The sequence below is a fragment of the Meriones unguiculatus genome, chromosome 10 (assembly GCF_030254825.1).
Source record: "Meriones unguiculatus strain TT.TT164.6M chromosome 10, Bangor_MerUng_6.1, whole genome shotgun sequence".
NCBI classification, from domain to species: Eukaryota; Metazoa; Chordata; class Mammalia; order Rodentia; family Muridae; genus Meriones; species Meriones unguiculatus.
The window spans coordinates 87,241,565-87,266,311 of NC_083358.1; the positions used below are offsets into that span (position 1 = coordinate 87,241,565).

At 38.9% G+C, this 24,747-nt stretch overlaps 1 protein-coding gene and 1 long non-coding RNA gene across 5 annotated transcripts in view; one reads left to right on the forward strand and one right to left on the reverse strand.

The window, feature by feature from the left end:
* Positions 1 to 17,018, reverse strand: part of Dpyd (dihydropyrimidine dehydrogenase) — a 925,939-nt gene extending 908,921 nt beyond the window's left edge. For all 4 annotated transcript variants that reach the window (XM_060392818.1, XM_060392819.1, XM_060392817.1 and 1 more), the window contains exon 1: positions 16,860 to 17,018. In XM_060392818.1, coding sequence (XP_060248801.1) covers positions 16,860 to 16,898 — 39 coding nt within the window. In that variant the 5' untranslated portion in view covers positions 16,899 to 17,018. The remainder of the gene's footprint in view (positions 1 to 16,859) is intronic.
* On the forward strand, positions 16,362 to 20,199 carry LOC132656916 (uncharacterized). Its single transcript, XR_009594725.1, has 3 exons — positions 16,362 to 16,529; positions 18,121 to 18,209; positions 18,701 to 20,199. It is a non-coding gene; the product is annotated as an uncharacterized LOC132656916 (long non-coding RNA).
* Positions 20,200 to 24,747: the final 4,548 nt, after the last annotated feature.

Below are 24,747 nucleotides of genomic sequence, written 5' to 3' on the forward strand. Positions count from 1 at the left end.
TACTGCTGGGCATGAGGCATCTACTACCTTTAATAGTAGTTTGTTTCTCCCATGAGTAGACCTTCTAAAGATGTCAGAACCAACACACATATGAACTCACAGAGACAAAGGCAACATGCACAGATCTGGGTCTTAGAGTTTAAGGAGTAGACACATGCTACAATCCCTAACTCAGAATCTATCTCCAGCTGATCACCACTTGCAGATTTTTCTTAAATGGGGCATACAAAAAGGAAGCAATTACTCATAATTCTTCACTTCAATCCAATAACTAAAATGTCTGTGTGCTTTTAAAATTGGTACTTTGTATAAATGAGCACTCATAATGTCTATAAGCTCTCCTGGTGCTTAAATTTACTCTAAGGTTTAAACATTTTTTTTTCAAAGGATGATGCATATTACTTTGTAATTAAAGTTACTCTACCGACATAGATGAGAATTTGAATTAATGGAGGACTCTGTGATGGAAATTAACTAATTTGCCAATTAATTATGGAATGGGGTAGATTGCAAGCATCATTCATAGTGTTTATACATGTGACGACTTGAGGAAGCAAAGGCCGTAGAGCTAATGCATCTCTTGTAACCTTTACTGTTATGTCAGTGGTATACAAAGGTCAAAATAGTGTGTGTTTTAGATTTGTTTTTATTTTTATTCCTGTGTGTGTGTGTGTGTGTGTGTGTGTGTGCATGCCTGTGTCTGTGCCAGTGCTAGGGCAGGAAAGGGCTACAGAGTCAAAAAAAGAGGCTATCAGGTACTGGAACTGGATTTGCAGGCAGCTGTAAACCACCCAACATGGCTGCTGGGAAATGTTTAGGTATTCTGTAAGAGCATCAAGTGCTTTTAACTACACTGAGTTAATAATGTGTATCCATAATAAATGCAGCATATTACATTCCTTTGGGCTTAAAATATTTTGGAGTGAACATATGTGTAGTAAAAAAAAAACGAAAAGAAAAGAAAAAAAAGTACATTTTAATTAAAACTAACTATAATCCCAAGAATGTAGGCTCTGGTTCTAGATGAAATACTTGATAACTTTACACATACACACAATGTATGTGTGTGTGTGTGTTAAATATTTCTCACAATTATTTACCAGTCCTGCCTACCAATCCTAAAACAGAGCTTCTGCCATAACTGGACCTTTGAAATGACAACACAGATAGCAACACTTAAACACAAAGGAGGCTGGGAAAATGTCCTTGGCATTCATGCTAATAATATAACATTGCAAACTATATCACCCTTACCTATTTATAACTATTTCTTGGAATTTTTTTTGCTTGGTGCTAAGTTAAAATTCACGTGCATGTATTTTACCTTCATCGCTATAATTTGGTCATTTTTTTTTTTTTTTAGTTTAAACTATCCTAAAGGAACTCAGAATTTAATACAGCATTTTAAAATCTTAATTTAAGCTTCAAGCAACCTTTTTTAAAAAAAAACTGTAGTTTTGAAAGATTTCTGGGCAAATGGCCAAATGCAAAATTAAAAATGTGCAAAACTCTTGATAGTTAAATAGAAATTTGAATCTTCCCAGAAGGTGAATTAAAAAGAGACAAGCTAAACAAATGTGTTGTTTCTAGAAAGGGAACTGGGAGAATGTGAACAGGGGTGAGAAACAGCCCTGTCTGTTTCATAAACATGTCTGTTCATGTTCACATCCTCATCACTCAGAAGTGGTATGTAAGGATCCTCTGACCACATGCCGACAAGCAGGGAGTACCACCTTCCTAGTCACTGCTTACCGTCAGGCCACAGGAGAAATAGGAAAGAGCACCACTGGTTTTCTTTAGGCTCACATTTTTTCTTTTCTTTTTTAATGCTTTTTATGTTCCCATAGCATTAATGATGATTGGGTTGCAGATATTATTGACACGATGAGATTGTTCAGAAATTATTCCTGAATGAGGTCATTGGGCATCAAGATAATGACATTTCAGCAATAACACTGCCAAGGCAACAGAACTATGGAGGGCCAGAATATTCCTCCTCAAATAAGAAACGTCTTTGAGCCGAAGACAAAAGGAGAGATAGAGGAGAGTTCTCTGCTCTGCCTCTATTTGCCAAAAGCCAGAAAATAGATTTACAATGACAACAGGTGCCCAGCCTTCATTTCTACCAGGGAATGAAGGAATCAACCAGTAAAGCACCAGGATGCCTCCTCAGACCTGTTGATAGTACCAGAGGAATTTACTCTGCAAAATAGTCCTCATGTTCCATTTCTTTGCTTTTCCTCTAAGACAGCACCCATAGAGAGTTGGTCATTTTCCTTTTTCTTATCACTTGTATAAGCCTTTATTGCTCTTCCTTGAGATGCTGCATGAAGCCCAAAGCCAACACTTGGAGAACTGCTTATTATCTAGGTATCTCCTGTAAGTTTCCTAGATGTCATGTTAAAAGGCTTTTGTTTTCTTTTCTCTGGTAAATCTGCCTTTCATAACAGGGATCCATCCCACCTGAATATCCTTCAGGTATTATCCCACTACATTTTGAACTTGAAGTTCCTGATAATTCCAAAGTGACTGCCATACGCTGACATACATCATGAAGTTTTGCATGCACAACGTGATTTTGTTTCCCCAGGAAAAGTATTCCAAAGGATAAAACTTATCAAAGCCAAATTATATTTATTTTGAGTCATGGATTGTTATGGGGTTTTATACTATTTTAGAACTGATTACCTAAAATAACTGAGTTGTTTCACTTTGAATAACTGAGAACTGGACAAATTGTTCTGTTTGGAATCCCGAAGAGCAAATTATAATTATGCAATGTGTTCCTAAGTATTTGCCATGACAGCATAATTAATTCAAAATTGTACAGGACTAAAGAGGCAAAGGGCAAAAGGTTAGGCTAATATAAATTAGCCCCAGATTATACCCTTGTAATTACATTTTTTTGAATCTTCAAATATGAATAGATTGTCTTGACAGTGATATCATTATAGATGTAAAGTAGATGTAGAAAAGTCCCCTATTTCCAAGGGCTACTATTAATCAAACAAACACTGACACCTGCCTACATGTATGTAGACTTTGAAAAGAGAAGTAAGAGAAAGCAATGTAGAATTCAAAGCCACACCCAGGCCACTAGTCCATTTGACATTGTTTTATTTTATTTTATTTTTTTATTTTTTTATTTTTTTTTCCTCCTCTTTCCAACAAATGATGATTCTGACCTGTCAAGAGTCAGAGGAGCCTGGTAAATGGAAGAGTTGGTCAGCTGACCCCAGGTTGTGAGGTGATTGATGATGTCTCCCCAGCAAACCCCACTGCAGCCATCTGGCTCGGGTTAGAAGTTTCCCTTTCACACCTCCCTTCATTTACACATGTGAAGGACTCCTTGAGAAAGGGAATACTAACTACCTTGTTGAGAGATTCTGTGAATGCCTTCAGTCAAAGAAAAATGAGGTAACTTTTGAAGGACTCCCCACTTACATACTTCTCTGATTCCTAATTTTCATATCATGTATTTTAATGGCTGAATAAACACATCAAATGGAGCTCCTATTCAGACATGTTAGTTTCCAGGCTCACCACAGACTTAATCAGATCATATCCCCTTTCTGTGTCCTTGCCTCCACCATTTATGAAACAAAGTAAAATTTCTGAAGATGGGAAACAGGTTCTTAAGCAGGGCAGCAAAAATCTAAACATCCAGTGAATGCTCCCCCACCCCTGGAATCCCTATGAACTTGACTCTGCAGCTCCTATGTCTCCAATTTTTCTACCCTTATCCATTTTGTCCAGGGCTCCTCCACCTCTCCCTGGGAAAGGAAGACCAACATATTTTTCATTCCTCTAAAACACTGAATATTAAGGCAAAGGTAGAGAAAGACTAGCAAAGCTTACATGAATTCCATTATCATTTGTTAAATATAATCAATATCACCCCATACAAAGCAATCAAGCTTCATGAATGTACATTCAGCGCAGTGCACACTTTGGTCCAATAATTACAATCCTGTACCATAACCCCTAGCACTAATTATTTTCTTTCTTGACTTACAATTTTCTGCTAACTTACTTCATCTTCAGTTCTGTATCATAATTGTATTCAGGAGATATGTTCCTATCTTTCTCCACACCCTGTTAAATGCACATGCTAAGACAAAGCATACACTCAGAAATCAGTTGTGAAATCTCAAGAGCATAGAATACTTTGTTGGTAAGCAAAACTATGACTGGGCTGTGAATCCTTGATGTGAAATTCTTAGACTTCAGTTTTATGGATCTAAGAATATTTGCATATAGTTCACCAGGTAGATGTCCCTAATTAAAAATCTCCAAACTTAGAAAGCTCCAAAATCCCAAACTCAAAAAAAAAATTAGACTGAATCTTTATAACCTTTTAGGTTTCAGTGGTCAGGTTAACTTGTCAGTGAAGCCTCCTTGGACTACCAGGTAATGAAAGGTCCAGTGGTCACTCCACATCATAGTATCCTGGTTTGTTTTTTAGCAGAAGCTCATGATATCATCTGAAATACCATGAACTTAAATCATTCTGTTGCTGGTCATTCTATTGTGACACAATTGTCTTGTACACAACAGTTATACTCAGCTTCTAATACAGGTGCTGGACCTTCAAGCTCAGCAGGTATTTTTACTCACTTAGCCATCTTGCAAGACCCTAGAGGCTATATTCTCTACTCTGTGATGCCTTTTCTTTACCATTAAGATGAATAATGATGAGAAATTACTTGGCATAAATATCAATAGACAATAAACGTTATAATTGATCAGGAACACAGGTTTATTGCTATTTATTCATTTTCTATTGGTTACTTTGGTGAACTGTGTCCAAAACAGCATTTTGTTGTGGTTTTATGATTCATTAGGGCGTATTTTTCTTAAAATCTATAATGTTTTTACTATAGTTATTTATAATGTTATGTTTCTATTTTCCCTTATATTATTCCTTTGTGGTGTATTATGTAGGTGTATTATGGTGTATTATGTAGGTGTATTATGTAGGTGTATATAAGGTGTATTATGTAGGTGAAGGTGCATGTTTGTATAGAGATGTAGGTGTAGATGTACATGCATGACCTCTGGTGGGTCAGCCATGTTCCTGTGGTGGAAGGTCCCAAATCCATGGACAGCACAAATTGAACTTGATGGGTTTAAAGAAAATGAGATTACAAAGTTTGGTGGACACTGATGAAGGCATGGGATCTAGAAGAAATTGTGGGAAAGGGTACATATGATCAAAATTCCTTATGTTTGAATTTCTCAAAGAATTAATCAACTGTTTTTTTTTAAAGAAGGCACTATTCAAACTCATTTAAAATATAGATGAAACTAGAATGCAAAAATAAAACATGCTCTAAATACCTGCTATTCAAACAAAGAAATTAAATAAAGAAGACTATTTTGATTGAATCATTTATTTAAAAAAATAGAATGAATGAAATGTTAGCATTTTATAAACATGCATACAAGGCAAGTTGCTATGTAATAGACCAAAAATCTGGACAACTTAAAAAAAAATAATTTAAATTCTTAAAATAATTGCACTACCAGTGATAATTTTTAATCTAAAAACCTATCATAGTTACGTGATCTTAAACAAGTATAAAGAATATTTTAGTTTTTTGCCATGTAGACAAGATGGAAGGGTAAATGCAGTCTTCACGAACTTGTAAGAGTTATCCTCTGCAAACTTTTACAACTCATTCAAATCAGAGACATAAGCCTTGGATTGGAGGTAAACTTAGCTTTAAAATGTAGCATGAACTCAGCGTTATTTAGGTCAATTAACACAAGAACTAGAATGTTTTGCCTCATTAAGTTTCTTACTGTGAGTGGAAAAGTGTGTGTTAATTTAAATGTATCTATACTCAAAGATAGTTTCTTATTTTTTATGAAGATAAAAAAGGATCAAAACTTTTGCACACACGTGCTTTTGAACACTCATGCATGTTCACACCCTCCTGCTGGACTAAGAAAAGCATCTTTTGACAGTCTGGTCTGCCACAGTGGTCCTACAGGGTGGACCAAAAACACTGACCCAACAAGAACATTTCCATTCTGGGTCACAAGATGGGCAGGTGCTATCACCATTACATGCATTCACTGAAGGGACTGACCTGAGATTTAGGGATGCTGCTCAGTCAAAACAAGAGCTAGAAGCCCAGGCTTATTCTTCCTGTTCTTTCCCCAGCAGAAAAACTCAGGGCTCCGGGAGAGATCAGAGGAGGATCCACTAAGAAGCGGTAAGCGCAAACTACATCTCCTCTGCAAGAAAGCTGCCTCTGGATGCCTTAGTGATCTGAAACTTCGTGATCAACGGAGAGACAGTATGCAGAGTGGGTGAGTAGTTACCCCTCTATCCAGGTTCTGTCTTTACCTCGGAAAGACATGCTTCTTAAAATAAATAAATAAATAAATAAATAAATAAATAAAACATGCTTTTTTTGGAACTGACCTCAGGTCCTCTGGAAGAACATCAAGTACTCTGAACCACTCAGCCCTTGCAGTCATAATTTTATTGTTTTTCCTTTTTCACAAGCTTTAAAGCTTCACTAATGATTATAAAAAATAATTTAGTGATTAAATGTGAGAAATGAAAAGTTTAACATAAGTTGACATAAAGAAATGTACAGTTTACTGTAAAAGGTGCCATAATTTATCTCTAAGGATCTATAGACAAAACTGAATACTCTTCCTTTTTTTTAATTACAGAGATTTTCATTTTGTAACTCCAGCATTTCTCAATGAAGAGAAGGTCTCCAAAGCTTTAAAGCTATCATGAAAAGAGTAGTCAGAGGCAGGTATTGAACTCGCTCCCTGAGGGCACTTGGGCACTGAGTATCTTTCCAGCTTGTGTTCTCCTTTCCAATGATAATTACCGCTGAGTGAGAGATCTGTCTCTGGTCCTAAGTTCAAATTAAAATACCATTATCTGGAGCTTGAAGAGACAGCTTAGTTAGCCAACATAGGGATCTGAGTTCAATCTGCAGAACCAACATACAATAAACTAGATGTGATACAGCATACTTATCATCCCAATATTTAGGAGGGAACAGAGGAGGATCCAGAAGATTTGACATCAAGACAGCATATCCTACTTAGTGAGGACTGGGTCTGTCAGAGACCCTATCTCAAAAGAAAAAATCAAACAAACAATCAAACAAAACAGAAGTAACAAAAAAATTGTAGCTGGTGCCTGAGAAACAAAAAATTAATGTAGACATTCCAACATATGTATACACACGTGTATCTGCACCTATACAAACAAAAGTTATCATCTATAATCCAAAAAATATTTATTATTTTTGTTATTATTATTATTATTAGGATTCCAGCTACATATAGCTCAGACAATGTGTGCTCATTGGTGCAATAGTGGCAAAAGCATTGTAAGAATTACCAACCACTTTCTGATGGGATTTAAATTATACTCCAAGAGCCAAGAACCTATAAATAGACAGATTTCTAGGCCTGAAGAGAGAGCTTATAACAATTACTTTGATAAGTAAGCATAAAATTAAACTAATTTATGACTTACCATTAAACCCGTGGGTTATAGAGCTCTCTTGATCCTCAACAAAGAAGCTTCTATGGGTAGTAGATGGTTACTATAGTGACCAGCAACTAACCTAGGTGTGGAAAATACAAGACTGCAGAAGCCTCAGCCTTATGTGAATCATATATAAGCATGTCCTCCTCCCAAGGCTCAGGGGACATTGAAAGAGAGGATGAGAAGAGTGTAAGAGCCAGAGGTGATGGATGACTACAAGAAACAGTGTCTTCTTGACACACCAGTGGAGCTTTACGTATGAACTTACAGAATGAACAAAGCTTGGGCAAGACCAAGCCAGACCAATATCCATCATGGAGAAGGGAAGTCGGCATGAACTCTATCCATAGCTGTGGAACTATTCACAATTGCTAACTGCCCTGAGTGAGAGAACCAGTTTTCTCTAAGGGTGTAGCCCCTAGTAAGTCAGACGGGCTCAGTGGACGGCCAATACTCCAGAATATTTTGGCAGCACAAATTGGTCTTGATGGAGGAAAAGGGACACAAAGTTGGGTGAATGGGAAATAGTTGGAGGAGGGAGGTTATTATGATCAACACATATTGTTCCAAATTCTCAAAAAAACTAATGAAAGCTTTTTAAAAGGGCTAACTCATGAGTTTGGTAAGTTTGGTAAAAGGAGGCAGGAAGTCATGGAAAAAGTTTGGAGAATAATATAATATAAAATTCATGTATCTGCAACAGAGACAATAGGCTAAGCCTGACCTATGCATGCAAATAGTAGTCAGAGCATGACCTCCTTCCTCTGTATGATCGTTTAGCAGGTGATGCTTTCAAACTATTTCCCTTTTTATTCATTATTTGTCAGCATGTGTGCCTGTGTGTATGTGTGTGTGTGTGTGTGTGTGTGCAAGCATTCGCAAGAGCACACGCATGGAAATGTGAGTATGTACAACTTTCAGAAGTGTGTTCTGTCCTTCCTTTGAGAGTGAGCTGAGGATTGAACTCCGGTCCTTAACCTTGGCAGCAGACTCCTTTTCCCTGCTGAGTCATCTCACCAGCCCATTAAAAGATTGACCAACAGCAGATTCACTGAAGGCTTGGCAAACCCTTGACAGTGACTTCTACAAAGTCAGAAACAGCCCAGAAGATCATGCCTGGAAAGCATCCCAGGTACATTGTTTTAAGACAAACAGACACACACACACACAGAGAGAGAGAGAGAGAGAGAGAGAGATAGTCTTTTCTATTGTTTTCCTGAAGAAATTCACATTATTTTTCATTAGAAGCACCAAACTTTTGAAAAAGTCTCAACATGCTACTGCACACCTTTAAAAATAGATTAAAATAACTTCACAGTGACTAGAATACACAAATGATTTAACCTGGGCATGTAGAACAAAGGGGGATAATTTTTAATTTTCCCCAGAAAAATGAAAGTAGTGATGGGTGCAAGCTTCCAGTGGTGGGGGGAAAACAAACAAACAAACAAAAACAAAGAAAAAAAAAACAAAAACAAAAAAAACATGGATGTAGAAGTGCACTTGGGCCCTTAATCTGTAGCCACCATCTGTATAAATCAGGCCTAGAGCTGACATGCAATTTTCTGTATGTCCCCTGAGAAGTGGCCCTTGGGGCTTAATTATTAATGAAGAGATATTTCTTCAAAGTGGCCCAGTCAAGACTGCCTCAAGGGGACATTCATAAGCACTCATAATATCAATTTCCAAGCATCTGGGAGATAGGCACTCACACAGGCTCTTTAATTATTATGATACAGACAGAGGGAAGGAAGAACACATTATGCAACCAGGTTGAAACTTTCCAAGAAAATTATCAGGATGGTGTACAAAAAGTGGGGTTCCTGAGTGACTGTGCAGAAAGAGCCCTGTACAATTTCCAGGAACAAACGAGTTTGGCCTCTAACCTACTCCATCCAAGGAGTTTAAGCAACTGTCAGAACTAAGTGTGGTCAGCTCACAGATACATGAAAATCCAGAAAACATTTTCTTGAAGTGTATGTGCTTGCTTAGGAAAAAAAAAATACAAATTTCCTATATTTAGTATAAAAGATAATCTCATTATGTTTTATTGCATGGGTTCTCTTTTAGGAAAAGAACATCAAATTGCTTCAAACTTTTCTTAAATGTGCATTTCAAAATAATATTCACCCATCTCACCAGCTTTGCTCTAATATCAAAATCGCTAAAGAATCTATCAATATGTAACTTGTAATTTGGAGGGGAAAAATGAGTAAAGTGGAGAACCCTGAATTTTAAATTTCATTCCATCATTTAGATGTTCTGCATACATGAGGCCTTTGCCATGTAATTTGTTTGTATTCCCCAAGGCCTACACTAGAGGGCTGGAAATAAGATTAGATGCAAGCTTGAAGTAGCAATGAAGACAGTCTTTAATTCAACTGAAATGTCATTAATTCCCCCTTCCCATCAAAAACTCACATTCAGCAACTTTCATGACACATACCTGCAGTATTCAGGAGTCTATAATGAGCTTTCATGGTAATTCTTTGAATCTCACTTCTTTTTACCTTCCTCATAAAATCTAGGTTCTGTTTTACTTACCTACTTTAAAAGAAGATAAGTCTCTATAATATGTCTAGGAAATCCTGATAAACCAACAAATCCTATTCAAATGACTTTGTAAAAACGGATTATGTAACCAATATGAACTACCATTTCCTTTTTTAAAATTAATTAATGCAGTGTGAGGGTGTGTGTGTGTATGTGTGTGTGTGTGTGTGTGTGTGTGTGTGTGTGTGTGTGTGTGTGTAAGTAGGCATGCATGTACCGTGCCACACATGTCCTGGTCAGACAACGGTTTGCAAGAATCGGGGCTCTCCTTCCACTGTCGTGATTCTAGGACTTAACCCAGATGGTCATCATGCTGGGCAGCAAGGGTTTTTACTTGCTCAGCCAGCTCACCAGCCCCAAACTACCATTTCAAAAACATTCATTTTATGCGAAGGTATTTTCTGTCTTAATCTTCATGTCTTATTTGTTTGCAAAAAAATATGATATAAGTTTTAATTGGCTGATGAAGAAAGGACAGGTCATAAAAAATAAAAGACACAATTATAAAAAAAAATACAATCAAAATCTGAGCCAAGGTATTTTTATATTTAAAATCATTTCTCATTTATTTTTATTTTATTTCATTATAAAATTTTTAAAGGAAATTAAAATACCACATGCCATGATCAACCAGACCTAAAGATTATGCAATTTAATAAACTTACATGCAGTTGGAATTGTATATACAATTGTGTGAGTTTAAATATGTAAAGCTAACTGTTTTTCTACTTCTGATTATGTCATAGATTTTTGTTTGTTTCCTTAGACTGTGGTTAAGTAAATAAAAATTATTTAACACTAAAAGCGTAGAATTCAATGTGAAGTTGCACGGTTTCCATTTTTAATTCAAGTTCTAACTTAATAGCGTACTCCATTGTTTGTTTTCAAATAGTAATCAGGAAATAAAAATTACCTTTTTTATGTGGGCCAACTAGTTCGGAGAGTGGGGGATATCTCTGACACAGACTATGTTCCCTGCCTTTTGATCACTTCCCCCTGATGGGACTTTCCTACAAGGCCGTGGGGGAGAAAGATTAACTCAGTCCCTGTGAATAGATGAGCTGGGGTGTCTGGGTAGGGGGGGCTCCCTATTTTGAGGAATAGGGAAAAGGAGATATGGGAGGACGGGTGGGACTGAGAGGAGAGGAGAGGAAAAGGGGGCCTATGAATAAGATGTAAATTGAATTAATTAATAAAAAATAAAAATTTTGGACTTAATAAAAAATAAATTCATAGAAAATTTCTTTAGTATTCAGACAAAGAGTAAAATGTCAAAAGTTATTCATTGTTTTAATAGAGGCACATAGTACCTATGAATGTAGTATTTTTCAAAAAAATGTAACAAAAGCAATAATGATCACAAATTACAGGAAATACGTGAAGCTATTCAGAATTATCTCAGTAGCACAATTGGCTCCTGGATAATTCTGAACACCCACACTGCTGATGAACGAGGCCAGAAACCACCTTCTGTCTTGAGAAAGAAGATTAAAAGCAAATTATATCAGAAAATGAACATGTCATATTTGAAAATTAAATCTCATGATTATAAATTTACAAGAAACAGATGATTACACATTTTAATTAGTGTAGAATAGAAATGGAAAAAATTCTTTGTACAGTTTTGTGCCTCTGTGTGTGTGTGTGTGTGTGTGTGTGTGTGTGTGCATGTATGTATCTGTTCATGTGTGTGAAGCCAGAAGACAGCCTTGACCTTGGGCACCAAATTTCAAGACAATCTTCCACCCTGTGTTTTGAGACAGGCTCTTTCATTGCTACCCTGTCTGGACAATCTGTCTCCGTCTCCCTAATTATGGATTTTTTTTACTACATTCTGGAGATCGAGCCTGGGTAGTTCCTCCTTCTTGTTCAGCAGTCACAGGGCCGTCTCCCCAGCCCATCCACACAGTTTTGAGAACTGAGAAAGACCTGTGTGACTGAGTTGTTGTATTCACATCACTAATAGGACAAACAATAAACTGGCCACTTCAAATTTTCAGTGGCCTCTTTAGCAACACCACAGCTTGGACCATGCCAAAAGTTTCTTCATACTTTGCCATGGCACTTTAGTATAGCCTTTTTTTTTTTTTTTTTCCCAGTATGCTTGTCTTTTTGTGCAGGTGTTCTAATTTTGGAGACTTGATCTTCTGCTTTCAAAAACCATGGAGAGGACCTAGACCCCCTGCTCAGATGTAGCCAATTGGCAGCTCAGACTTCATGTGAGCTCCTGAGTAAGGGAAGCAGGGGCTGCCTCTGTCATGAACTGGATTGCCTGTTCTTTGATCACTTGCCCCTGGCTAAGCACAGAGGAAGAGGATCCAGGCAGCCTGATGAGACTTGATAAGCTATGGGTAGATGGCAGAGGAGGAGAACTTCCCCTTTCAGTGGACTAGGGGAAAGGGGGAAAAAAGGAAGAGGGACTCGGGGAAGTTGAAAGAGGGGTCATCAATTGGGATATATAATGAATAAATTGTAAAAAAAATAAGAAAAAAAGGAAAAAATGCATGTAAATAAAAAACAAAGAAACATTTAAAAAATCTCTCAGAGTGATGACACATCTGTGCTCTATGGGGAAGTCTACCTTTCAGTCTTGTTACTGTTGCCTGTTTACAAAGAGTTGGTAGGATATGTTCCAACAGCTACTGTGTGGTTATTTAAAGATAATGTTACCTTAGCATTAGGCCCTAGATGTTAACATTCTCATGAATTTCTTATGATTATTATTCAGCTTTCCAAATAAAGATTTTTCTCCAGATATATGAAAGGAAGCTACTGAAATCTAGTGTATTTTAGAGTTAGTCAATCAACCAACCCTGTCTGCTATTATTTAGAGTAAATAGACCCAACCTAAAAATCTCCCTGTTGACAGATTTATTATTAATTATTAATATTACAGTTTTTAATTAAACTACTAAACTAATCCTCTAAACACTTGGGCAAGATATTTTTTAGAATGTATTGGAATATATGTGAACATTCTGAGCTACAGAAACATGAAGTATGCTACAAACTAATATCAAGGGAACTAATTATGGTTTAAGGAAGATAAGCAGATATATGTGTTTGTACTACTCAAGAAAACTCCCTACCCCCCCCAAAAAAAAAATCTTTAAAACTAAGGGCAGTGCACAGAGAAGTTTATAATTTGAAGAAAAATCATGTTTCACAGCTAAAATCCATTGCTTTTAACTAAAAAGCTTTAAAAACCTTTGTCAATTGCATTTCCACAAACCCTGTGGATAAAATTAAGGAGAGAGGAAGGAAGTATTACACACTCAGTAAAAAAAGTATGCATCTATGTATATATTAATTAAATAAATAGATAATTCTCAACTTCTGTAACTCTCATTCTTCCTCTTTTGGCTCTTCTCTCTGCAGGAGCAGAAGCAATTATAAGAAAGGATGTCTTAAAATCTATTTTGCTATCTCTGCCAATTTTGATTCCATGCCTTCCTTTTCTGAAGCAGGTCCTTCACATTCACTTTCTCCACATCATTTCCTTTTGTTTTCACTTTCCAAAGTCCCCATTTTAAAAATTTCATTTTCCTAACTGATAAGTACAAGAAGTGCTCCATTGTCTTCTTGGCTCAGAAGGCGGCACAGGAGTAGCACCTCAAAAGCCATTTCTGATTGTCTCAAAATGCAAGCTGTTTTATGGACAGCTGTTTTATGGAATTACTTTCTTTTGTTCAGGATAAATCTGAACAGTTACTCAGTGGCAATTCAAGGTAAGGACTTCAGCTGTGATTGTGGTGGGAGCAAAGGAGTAGGAAGCAGCTTAGCTTGGCTGTGAATATCAAAACGACTGGTTTGTGGTGGCTCATAGCTTTAACTACATGGTCTCCTCTCAATTATCTTTGAAGGGGTGTGGGGAATCCTGAACAATTGTTCTCCCTTGCTTTTAGACGTGCTGATATTGACATCACATTGGCTGGTGATTCAGTCTGGATAAAGACATACTCAAATTAATGCTGAGGTCAGGGAAAGTGACCAGTGGCCAATACTCAGCTACTCTGAAACTCTTCCAGGAGAGCCTGGATTCAAAAGTCATGCTTTTCAAAATTTAGACTGGATCAAAAAAAAATAGCAAAATGGTATCTTAAACTATGTGGCTACCATTAATGTACTTTGAATCACTAACTACCCATTGGAAGAGATTTTTCTGGTAACAACATCCTTTGTTTCATCTTTGTTTGTTAACATTGACCCTTTTTTCCTGACAAGAAACTATGTACCTATAGCAGGGGCTAATGACACTATTATTGTTATTATTTATTTTCAACTCTGGGAGCTAGGTACTGTGGGCAAGCTCACCCAGCCTGAGAGGAGCAAAGCTAGGCCCCGTTCCCAGTCGTTAGCAACGGAAGCCAGATTCTGAGCCTAGTCATGTCACTGAAAAAGGTGAGCTGGGATCCTGTGCCATTTCTGCACTTCCCACAGAGGGCAAGGATTTGTTATACAGGCTAGGTCTCACCATCAACTATCACATCCTCTCTAGGTCCAGGGAATATTCCAGGTACAGTTTAGTGAACTGACTCTCTACTAAGTTTCCAACCCTTACCGCCCACATGTACTAAGACTGAGGCTAAAAATTAGAAAGAAACCAAGCAACTTTGAAGACTTCAGCAACTTGACCAAAAAATGAATGTTTTACGTCTGCTTGTGAAAACAAATTCTACAGGTAGCTTTCTGGTAAAAATCAAACTTCTCATGTACTGGGTGGCTACCACAACTACTACCTCAAATGTCAGATGCTTTATCAATGTATTCTTATCCCCATTTATTTCACACCGTTTTGAAATTGTCTTCCTAGTTGAGACAAAGACAATGATCACCGTCAGATCAACCTCCCCGTGATGGTTTTTAATGACTATGTTCAGGAAACGTTTTGAAACAGACAGAAAACAAATCTTTCCTATTTTATTCTGATGCTGCAACACAAGGAGAGTTTCAGGAGGCGAACGGGATGGAGGGAGACATCCCTGTGCGAGACAGTGCTCCTGGCTTAATGTGCTTTTCCTCACAGTGTTGTACTTTAATGATTGATTTCACGCTCTTCCACGGTATTCTTAGCTCATGAATCATAGGTATTATGGTGCGAGGAAAATAAAGTATTGTGGGAGATAAAAGATGCTACTGATTAGAGTTGTGGTACACACTTGAACAACACAAAAGCTGAAGAAGGGAGAAGGTCACCATGCCAGGTTCTAAGCACATCACCCCAACGGGCCACACAGAGTAAGGTTACACTCACTTCAATTGGGAGGGGAGACTAGGAGTGATTAAATGTTCTTGAACAAAGCTTGTGCAATCAAGCTGGACACTTACTGTCTCACCAGCTTTGCACTCTCCATAAGAATACGAATAAAAACTGTTTCCAAGACAAGTGCTTGAAAAAACATATGAAATCAGCTAAGCTTGAAACACCACTCTGAAAATAAACAAAAGCCATCCGATCTGCGACTCTCTGATTCCTGAAGTCTGCACAGCCTGGATTACTGTCAAAGGGATGGCTAACTGATTCAGTTTAACAAAACTAAAAAATGTGTCAGGGGAGTTAAATCAAAGTTAGTACCAGGGACCATGACCGCAGTCAGACATGGTCTCCTGTGCCCTGTACACACACGGATAGTTCATTAAATCTATCATATTTTTCATTATCCAAAAAAGAAACTATTAACAAAAGTCCTAAGTAAACTACATAAGAAGTACATGCAGCATCCTCTTATCACTAAAGTGAATTTATCAAAGGCAAATATGAAGTCTGTTATAATACCAGCTGTTATAATACCAGCTTCCCTTTAAGAGCTCTGTCAGTGGCAGAGGCAAACTGGACAAAACCAGCTATCCTGCAGCAAACAGGTGGTTTTAAACTTCTATTCAAAAGACAAAGGAGGAAAAGTGTTATTTCTGAACAAATACAGAGAGGGTAGGAGGAGGCCAGGAAAAGGGGAGAAGGAAGAAGGAAGGAAAGAGAAAGGAGAGCGCAAATATTCTACAGGAGTTTTGTTTTGTTTTTATCTCGAAGAAAATCCCCAAACAAAACGGAACGGAAACCGGACACAGACCTTGATTCAGCATGATTAAAATCACCAGCATAATTCAATCTTTCTCTCAGCATACACATGCTAAAGTACTTAGAACTCAAAGGAAGGGTTTTGCTATTTCAGGTAGGAACTTATTCTCAGAAAGATTACATTGTTTTGCAGAAACACCGTGCAAAAAAAAAAAAAAAAAAAAAAACAACCCCAAAACTGTTGAGAGAACAAGGCCGTTCGTGTGTCTCCTTTCGGGGAGGGTGCACTTTGCAGTGTCCTCTGTACTTCGTTCTACTCGTCCAAATGTGAAATCAAGTTGTAAACAATACCATGGCCAGCACAGCTAGAAACGGCGGCCTGGATCTTACATTTCCTCTCTCCACTTTTGCAGACAGCGAGTCTCGGCTACTGTAAGTGGGGTCACTCGGTGGGTGTCTCCCAAAGCCACGAAGGGGACCTAACAGGAGTTAGAGGGTTGCCTGGGCGCGAAGGGGCACCGCGGTCCCCTGGAGTTCATGCCTCTGAACTCTAGGCTTGTAGGTCACTGTGACTTAGGGCAGAGAGAGGTGGCCACCTTTAAGTCTCCTATGAAATGACCAGGTGCTAGTCCCAGGACGCCGTGTCCGGCTTGTCCCTTAAGTTCCGCGGGGAAACTTCGCGGGTCGCCCTCTCCGTCCTGGGCTCGCCCCTACACCTCCCGCCCCTCCGTGGTCCTCCCACCCCGGGTCAGTGGTCCGTACCTCGATGTCCGGCGCGTCCCTGCTCAGCACACCCGCCATGGCAGCGCTTCCCGGCCTCAGTCTCCTGCACGCTGACCCTCGGTCCGCAGCCGCAGCCTCCAGCCAGCCACAGAAGCCTCAGCCTGTCCCAGCGCTGGTGCTCAGACTGCTGGAGGGAAGGCAGCGGGAGGGGGCGGGGCGATATCAAAGGACACGCCCTTGGGGCGGAGTAGGGCTCTAGGCACGCCTCACAGCCACCCCGCCTGCCCAACTGGTCCCTGGTTCCCAGGGAGCTTCTGGGTGTACTGGCCTTTGCTCCCTAAAGAGGCCAAGGCCGAGTTTGGTAGGCGGTTTCAGTTGCCAGAGAGCGTCGGTATTAGAAGCAAGCAATTGCGTCTTTGATGTTCTTCTGCGCCCTCCTCTCGCAATGTGCGGAAACAAAGTCTAAAGAGCAACCAGACCTTCCAGAATTCTCCAGGGACCAGAGAGTATCTGTGTTCCTCTGGCCACCAGGAAATAGGCTGGCAGGATTTCGAAGCTACTCTGGAGGATTAGTAGTCTGGGGGAGCCTAGGGAGCAAAGAGACAGACATCAGCAACCACAGTCCAGCGCTTCAGAGCCGCCTGTAGAAAAACAGTTTTCAGCCTTCCTAATGCTGCAACTCGTGTTGTGGTTACCCCAACCATAAAATTATTTTCGTTGATACTTCATAATTGTAATTTTGCTACTGTTATAAGTTGTAATGTAAAGAAATATCTGTGTTTTCCAATGATCTTAGGAGACCCCTGTGAAAATGACTTTCAACCCCCAAAAGGAGTCCCGAAAGAGTCTCCCTCCACAGGTTGGGGAACGCTGCTATTGTACTTTACAGGTGTCTTTACAGGATCAAGGCTTTAGTTTTGCATAACAGTCCATGTCTATTTTTAAATATATATACCAATGTTCTAAAATGCAAAGCTTATAAGTACAAGCAAGTGTTGTTTTGTGTGTGTGTGTTTGCTCTCATAGTGTCTGGGATGAAGCAATGATGTCATTAGCCTAGTCCCCAAAACCAAATTCTTCCATCATCTTTGTGGCAGCCTGGGCTCCAGACTGTTTCCTTCGTTGGGTGTCTTCTTTCACGTCACTTTCTGCTTCTTTTAAGGCACCCAGGGCACTTCATCCTGATGGCTAGATTTGTGGTAATTTTTGAGTAAAGCGTTTCCCTCCTGATTAGTATTTTTCTTCAACTCAGCCATTGTTTTGTTCAACATGTACTCATTGTTTTGTTTAATTTTTTCAGTGTATTGATGTCCTGTGAAGTTTTCTAGACGTGGTCTCCAAGAAAGCTCATCGCTGTCCTGACTGCAAACGCACAGGACACAAACTGTGGTGCGTTCTTGCTTGGCAGATAAAAGAGAAACAGATCAGGACCTGGTGTATTCCTTGAGTGGCCTGAGAGGGCTTAAAGTACAAATCACTGCATTTCCTTGAAGGAATTGAAACTTTCCTAGGGGCTGCATACATCTTGAGTCAAATATTACCATAAAAAGTAGGGGCTAAGAGAGAAGCTTCTGAATCAGCCTTGGCTTCCTTATGTCCACTCACTGCTTTAATCCTTCCCCAGCCCTAAGGATTTTTCCTTCTAACTAGATCTTCAGTCATTTGGACAGAGGTGTGCCAGTTTCTTCTGTTGAGTTCCTGAACTCTAGATAGGGCTTTTAAGCATGAATCAATCCCCTTGCCGCCATTCCTGACAAGATAGAAACTTGTCTGCCATTCTTGTTTACAACAGCCTATTTTTCCTTAACAGTCATGTCAAGTTTTGTTTGCCTACTTATTTGCATGTGGCTTACTTGATCTGTGTCTTCTGTTTAAAATAGAACTCATTGGTACAGGAGACAACTTCCTGAACAGAACACCAACAGCAGAGGCTCTGAGAGCAACAATCAATAAATGGGACCTATGAAGCTGAAAAGCTTCTGTAAAGCAAAGGACACCATCCTCAGAACAAAACGACTGCCTACAGAGTGGGAAAGAATATTCACCAACCCTTTATCTGACAGAGGGCTACTATCCAGTATATATAAAGAACTAAAGAAGCTGAAAAGCAGCAAACCAAGTAATCCACTTAAAAAATGGGGAACAGAGCTAAACAGAGAACTCTCTGTAGAGGAATATAGAATGGCAGAGAAACACTTAAAGAAATGTTCATCCTCATTAGCAATTAGGGAACTGCAAATCAAAATGACCCTGAGATTTCACCTTACAACCATCAGAATGGCCAAGATGAAAAACTAAAGTGACAGCACATGCTGGAGAGGTTATGAAGAAAGGGGAAACCTCCTCCACTGCTGGTGGGAATGTAAACTCGTACAACCACTCTAGAAATCAATCTGGCGCTTTCTCAGACAACTAGGAATAGTGCTTCCCCAAGATCCAGCCATACCACTCCTAGGCATATATCCAAAAGAGACTCAAGTACACAATAAGGACATCTGCTCAACAATGTTTGTAGCAGCCCTATTTGTAATAGCCAGAAGCTGGAAACAGCACAGATGCCCCTCAACTGAAGAATGGATGCAGAAATTGTGGTACATCTACACAATGGAGTATTACTCTGCAATGAAAAACAAGGAAATCACAAAATTTGCAGGTAAATAGTGGGACTTGGAAAGGATCATCCTGAAAAAGCTGTCGCAGAAGCGGAAAGACACACACGGTATATACTCACTCATATGGACATATAACATAGGATAAACCTACTTAAATATGTACATCTAAAGAAACTAATCAAGAGAGAGACCCTGACTAAAACGCTCAATCCCCATCGGAAAGGCAAAGAGGATGGACATCAGAAGAAGAAGAAAACAGGAAACAACCTAGAAACCTGCCACAGAGGGCCTTTGAAAGGCTCTGCCCTGCAGACTATCAAAGCCGATGCTGAGACTTATGGCCAACTGTTGGGCAGTGTGCATGGAATCTTATGTAAGAAGTAGGAAAAGATCTGGAGAGGACAGGAACCCCACAAGGAGAGCAACAGAACCAGAAAATTTGAACACAGGGGTCTTCCCAGAGACTCATACTCCAACCGAGTACCATGCATGGAGATAACCTAGAACCTCTGCACAGATGTAGCCCATGACAGTTTAGTGTCCAAGTGGGTCACATAGTAATGGGAAGAGGGACTGCCTCTGACACAATCTGATAGGCCTGCTCTTTGATTACCTCCCCCTGAGGGGGGAGCAGCCTTACCTGGCCACAGAAGATGACAATGCAGCCACTCCTGATGTGATCTGATAGACTAAGGTCAGAAGGAAGGAGAGGAGGACCTCCCCTATGGACTTGGGGAGGGGCATGCATGAAGAAGGGGGAGGGCTTATGGGGGGATACAGAGTGAATAAAGTGTAATTAATAAAATAAAAAATTATAATCATGAAAATAAGATGCAGGTTTCAGGTAAACAGCACCAGTGTCTGATTTGGTTGTCTACTGAACATTTTGTTCCCTGCCTGGGCTTGCAACACACAAGATTGCTGATTAAAGGAACAGTAGGTTCTGCACTAAGCAGTCCTTTGGAGAAAGTTTAGTTTCACTTCATCATGGAGAATGAGTCACAGTATCTATCAGTCCATGGATTTCTGTGTTAAAAGGATACAAATTAACTACTTTTCCGTTCAAGGAGCTTATTCTAAGGTCTGACATGGCTTCAGCTCTCAGTACCCAAATTTACCTCTAAAATACCATAATTTCTCTAAAAGTAACCATGTCCTTGAGGAGATACATAGTTGTCATACATAAGCATTACTACCTGCAAAGATACATTTTTGTATATTTAGAAATAAGATACACATCTTTCAAACACATGTGAACATGCATAAATACATGTGTTTTTAGACCTGTATTTACATTCATGTATATACATGATATGTACAATGATACATGATTTATTTATTCTTAAATTTATTTATTTATTTTTTTTAGAGTTAAGAGTTTTATTTTTTTTATCAGTTACATTTTATTAACTCTGTATCCCAGCCGTGTCCCAATCCCTCATTCCCTCCCAGTCCCTCCCTCCCTCCCTCATCTCCACCATGCCCCTTTCCAAGTCCACTGATAGGGGGGACCTCCTCCCCATTCATCTGATCCTGTTTTATCAGGTATCTTCAGGACTGGCTGCAAAGCCCTCCTCTGTGGCCTAACAGGACTGCTCCTCCCTTCGGGGATGGGGAGACCAAAGAGCCAGTCATTGAGTTCCTGTTAGAAATAGTCCCTGTTCCCCTCACTTTGGGAAACCAATTGGTTACTGAACTACCACAGGCTATATCTGAGTGGAGGTTCTAGGTTATATCCATACATGGTCCTTGGTTGAATGTCAGTCTCAGAAAAGACCCTGTGCCCAGATATATTTGGTCCTTGTGGAGCTCCTATCCTTTCCCCATCAGACTAACTCCCCTTCTTTCTTATGATTCCCTGTACTCTGCCAAAGGTTTGGTCATGAGTCTTTGCTTTGAAAACACTGCTAGTTAGAGTCTTTCAGATGCGCTCAGTAGACTCTTGTCATACGTTCAATGCACATCCCATCTGTCTTTCTAAACGAGGATTGATCATCTTACCCCATGTCCGCTCAATTGATTGTCTTTTTTAGGTGTATAGATTTCATTATGTTTATCATATCTTATAGGTCTATATAAGTGAGTATATCCCATGTTTGTCTTTCTCCTTCTGGGATATTTCATTATTCTTAAATTTAATCACTAAGGTTCTATGCTCATTTAGCTAACCCTTAGAGACAAGGCCTTTTGTTTTTTTCTCAGGTGACTCTGCAGAGTAAATCTCTTCAGAAAGCAGTCAGTATTTAGTCCAGCTTTATCATGCATTGTACAATGTATTGGGTTTCATTAGAGCATTTTCATTAATGTATATTATGCTTTGATCTTACATATCCCTTTATCACTCTCTCTTAGCAAGCTCCTTCTTCTCTCTGGTTCTCTTCTTATTTCCAAATAGTTTTCCTTCTATATTGATACCTTAATTCTAAAATTAAGATTTTTTTGCATTTGATTGCTAGCATACAAGTTTTTCATAAAGAATATACACCATGTACCCATATATGCTTTCTGTGATTATTGTGATTATGATTATGATTATTATATAAGCCTTCATGGAAGGAAAAGTCTGAATAATCAATCCCCTTTTGGCAAAATTTAAGAGTTTTAGAAGTGACCATTAATAAACAATTATGGATTTCAAAAGCAACTTCAACATGCCCCAGTTCTGCCAGGCAGATGCATCCTGTTTTGAAATATTTAATTAAGATAGCTAATCACAATGTTCACAGGCCACAAATATTCTCTGTGATCAGTGATTGAATCTAATAATATTTTAAACCCACTGAAGTGCCACATTAAACATGGTTGTATCTGCAAATAATTCAAGCTGTAGAAAGATCATGCAAATGCATTGACACCACAATTTTTGAAAGTTTTAAATTATGAGGAAATTTGTCAAGCTGCCCCTCCATCTGGAAGTAGAGTCAAATATCAGGTGTTCTGCATTAATTTTTTTGTAGGCTTTGGTAAGACAGCTCATCCCTCTACTTAATAGTTTACAGCCTGTGAATGAACATTATATCATTATCACCATAGTCAGAAGTAAGGCTTATGAGTCATCTTTAATTTTATATCTGAAAATTTGTTCACTATCACAAATTTAGAAACACAATAAAAATTCCTATATGATTTCATTTTCTCCCTAGTAGTATAGCATTAGACATTTTTTTTGACATTTTGGATTACTATTTTTCCAAAAACAAAGATTTTTCCAAAATCAAAGATTTCAACTCATCACAGACCTAGTTTCACTTCATCTGATTTCCTAGGGCCAATTTAATAACATCCAAACTGTCCAAGAGGATAATGCCTACAATCAGTTGGGCCCAAATATTCTTACTATTCCCTTCTCAAAAAGATCATAAGGTCATAAGGCAAATAACAGCTAACTTTATGAGAGAAGCAGAGGACTATTTTCCCACCTACATATAAATGTGTATTATATAATGAGATTAAAAAAAACACATAACACAGAATTATGAACACTTTGCAGAAATGTACTTGACAACTATTTATTATATGCCATTATTTCGGGTCTTGTGAGGCTTAGTGAGATCTCTGGACAATGAAAAAACTGTCCCTGTCTTTAAAATCATGGAAATACTCATCAGCTCAGTGAGTTGGAGCACATGGTTTTACCGAGTGGGTATGTTGTGAGAGTGATATCCAAAATGTAAATCACAGCATTTTGTACATGCAAAGTTCTGTGAAACATGATGGATGTTAAGTCTTAAGATCTAACCCTCCCAGCCTCACATTATGTGAATAAGCTATTGATGCATTTTATGGTCAATCTTAGTTGTCATCTTGACTGGGTGGAGAGGCATCTAGACAATTAGAAAAGAAACTCCTTCCAGATGAGGAGGCTTTCCAAAACTGTTGATATGCGAGCCTGAAAACTGAGCATGAACATCTGAACTGAGCAGCACCATTCAAAAACTGTGGGTCTGAAAGAGACAGAGAGGAAAGGAGACAGGAGCTCCACCATGAGCAAGCTCCGTGCTTTCTGACCAGGGTCATTGTTTCCTGCTGCCACCATCACAACTGAATTTCAGACTCCAGATTCCACCACTCATGGCAACAACACTCTAGGAAGCCTTTAGAAAATTAGTGCAGGCTTATGGCTGCACTGTTTTCTTTTGTCCTGCTTCATGTATTCAGAATCTACTGGTTTCTGTGGCTGAAAGAGTCAGTATGGGCTACACAACATCTATTTGAGTAAGCCAACATCACACACACACACACACACACACACACACACACACACACATTCCCTCCTCTAGAGAATCCTGACTAATCTCTCTGAATGATTTTGGTTAATATGAAGTAGGTGTTAGAGGTTTATAGCTTTACCCAACTTGTTAAAAAGGGAGAAAAATGTTCCCTGGAGTGAAAGTTCCCTGAGTCTCTCTCTCTCTCTCTCTCTCTCTCTCTCTCTCTCTCTCTCTCTCTCTCTCTCTCTCTGTCTCTCCTTCCCTCCCCCAGTCTTTCACTTTGGCTTTTTAAGTCTCTCATCTCCAGAACATCCCATAATTCCAGCAGCTGACAGTTGGAACCTTTCTTCATTGTCTTGCTGAATTCCACTATTTCATAATCTCGTTTATGCAGATCTGTGACTGAGATGGAATCATGCTGTAATGATTCATTATTCCTTTTGGCCATGGGTCATGGATGCTCTGATGTCTCTCACACATCTACAGCTATCTTTCACCTTGCTCAAGACTGAAGAATTCATTGGGCCAGCTACTGGATGTCTTGGTAGCAGAGAACCTGCTGAGTCTCTCTTTAGGAATAATCATTTGCTAAAGAAAGCCATCTTTGCTGAAGTTTATACCTCTACCTATGCTAGCAAATATAAATGACTGGTTGACATGACGTGTTAAAAACCAGGACCGTCCATGAATATAAGTCATCTTTTAGGCACCACTGAAATTCCCAAGGTCCTTCAGAGAATAACTCAAGGTATTCATTAAGACTGCAATTAAAGGTTGGGTATTGGGTATGTGGCTCAGTGGTAGAAAGTTTGTCTAGCATATGCAATGTCCTAGATTCATAGGACTGGGAAGGGAGATGAAGGAGTTGAGTTGACTTCAGTGAAAATGAGTTTTCCTTTTTAAATCTCGTACATCATTTCCCGACCCTACCTACTGGCCTTATAATTCTTTACTGCAAATAAACTTCTACTATATCTCTTTCTTTCTTCAAGTAATTTTTTCCATACAACCTCAGCTTCTTTGACACGACTATATGTTATTCAATTGATCTAATATATTTGATATATAATGTATTTAGCCATCATTGCTCTCTCTCTCTCTCTC